The sequence below is a fragment of the Apis dorsata genome, unplaced genomic scaffold (assembly GCF_000469605.1).
Source record: "Apis dorsata unplaced genomic scaffold, Apis dorsata 1.3 scaffold_174, whole genome shotgun sequence".
Taxonomy (NCBI): Eukaryota; Metazoa; Arthropoda; class Insecta; order Hymenoptera; family Apidae; genus Apis; species Apis dorsata.
The window spans coordinates 164463-166319 of NW_006263462.1; the positions used below are offsets into that span (position 1 = coordinate 164463).

Consider the following 1857-nt stretch of genomic DNA (forward strand, 5'->3'; position numbering starts at 1 on the left):
CGCTTGTACCTTCCAATCTGCGTAATCGTTCTCTGGAAATAAGAAACGTTCGTGGCGCGAGACGAGGGGGAGGAGGGAGGAGAGAAGGAAACATGATTGAAAGTCGAAGGCGGACCGTCAGGCCTTAATGGACCCGCTCCAGGATGCACGAGGAAAAGGAGCAGTGCCTGATTTCTTGCTACATCCAGATATTACAACGACCGTTCCCCAATAACGCTTTTAACCCTTTCGCCACTATAGTCGCTCTCCATAAAGTGCCATTGACGTTCTATAGATGACTATAATCGCTCTCCATTAATATACCATAACCGACTATAGTCACTCTGCATAAGATGCCATTGATATGACTGACTATAGTCATTCTCCATAATGTGCCATTGACATCCTACAGGCGATTATGGTCTCCATTAATATACTATGACTGATTATAATCGCTCTCCATTAATATACTATGACTGATTATAGTCGCTCTCCATTAATATATTATAATCGACTATAGTTGTTCTGTATAATATGCTATTGATATACTGTAACTGACTATAGTCATTCTCCATAAAGTGCCATTGACGTGCTAAAGGAGACTATAGTCGCTCTCTATAAAATACCATTGATATACTATGACTGACTATAGTTGTCGCTTTTCATAAAATACCAATACCATTGATATACTATGGGCGACTATAATCGCTCTACATAAAATATCATTGACTGACTATACTATGACTGACTATAGTCGTTTTCCATAAAGTGCCATTGACGTCTTACAGGCGACTATAGTCACTTTCCATAAAATACCAATATCATTGATATACTATGGGCGACTATAATCGCTTTATATAGATCCCACTGATATACTATGGACAATTATAGTCCCTCTGCATATATACTATGGGCGACTATAATCGCTCTACATAAAATACCATTGATATACTATACTATGACTATAGTCATTTTCTATAAAATGCTATTGATGTCCTATAGTCACTCTCCATAAAATACCAATACCATTGATATCACTATGGACAACTATAATTGCTCTGCATATATACTATGGGCGACTATAATCTATATAAAATATCATTGATATTCTATAACTGACTATTATAGTCACTCTCCATAAAATACCAATACCATTGAAATATCATGGACGACTATAATCAGTCTGCACAAGATGCGTATAGTAGATATGATGAGCAATTGTATCTTCCTCTGGAAACATAGCATCAGTATTTTTATCACGAGATTGTTCATGAAAAATATTCCTCGCGTACGATTCAAGTAACGTTCGATTGTCAATGTATGATAAAAATCGCGAAAAAAAAAATGCTGACGATCTTTCTCGAGTACTGTTTAGCAGCGAAAGGGTTAATTATCGTTCTCGAAAAGGACGGAAACAAAGCTCGTCCTATTATCCTATTTTAAAATGTTTAATTTTCAAAAAGAGAAGCAATATATAATATATAATAATACTTATGCACGATCCTCGTCCTCGAGATACATCCCCCCCTTCGAATCGTTCTCCACCACGTCCAACCGTGGTCAAGCACGATAGTTCTGTTTCCAGGTACACCTGAGATCCCGGCTGATCATGAACGGCGTGTGCGTGATGTGGCGCGGATGGATCGATCTCGAGAGGTTGGACGGCGTCGGTTGTCTCGAGTATGACGAGAAACGCGCCGCCGAAGAGGACGCCCTACTCCGGGACCAGCTCGAGCGTTACAACCAACGCGTGCGCGATTTCGACGAGAAGCAACGGGCTTACAGGAGCTCGGCCGCACAGCCGCCACACTTGAACCACCATCACCACCACCATCATCACCACGGTCATCACGGCCACCACGTGACGGGGGCAGCGGC

At 41.0% G+C, this 1857-nt stretch overlaps 1 protein-coding gene across 1 annotated transcript in view; it reads left to right on the plus strand.

Annotated features, from left to right (window-relative positions):
* The window catches only part of LOC102677337 (protein big brother-like), a 7856-nt gene that overhangs the window by 5514 nt on the left and 485 nt on the right, over positions 1 to 1857 (plus strand). Inside the window, exon 3 of the mRNA XM_031509768.1 lies at positions 1565 to 1855. Within this exon, the coding sequence (XP_031365628.1) occupies positions 1565 to 1855 (291 nt within the window). The remainder of the gene's footprint in view (positions 1 to 1564; positions 1856 to 1857) is intronic.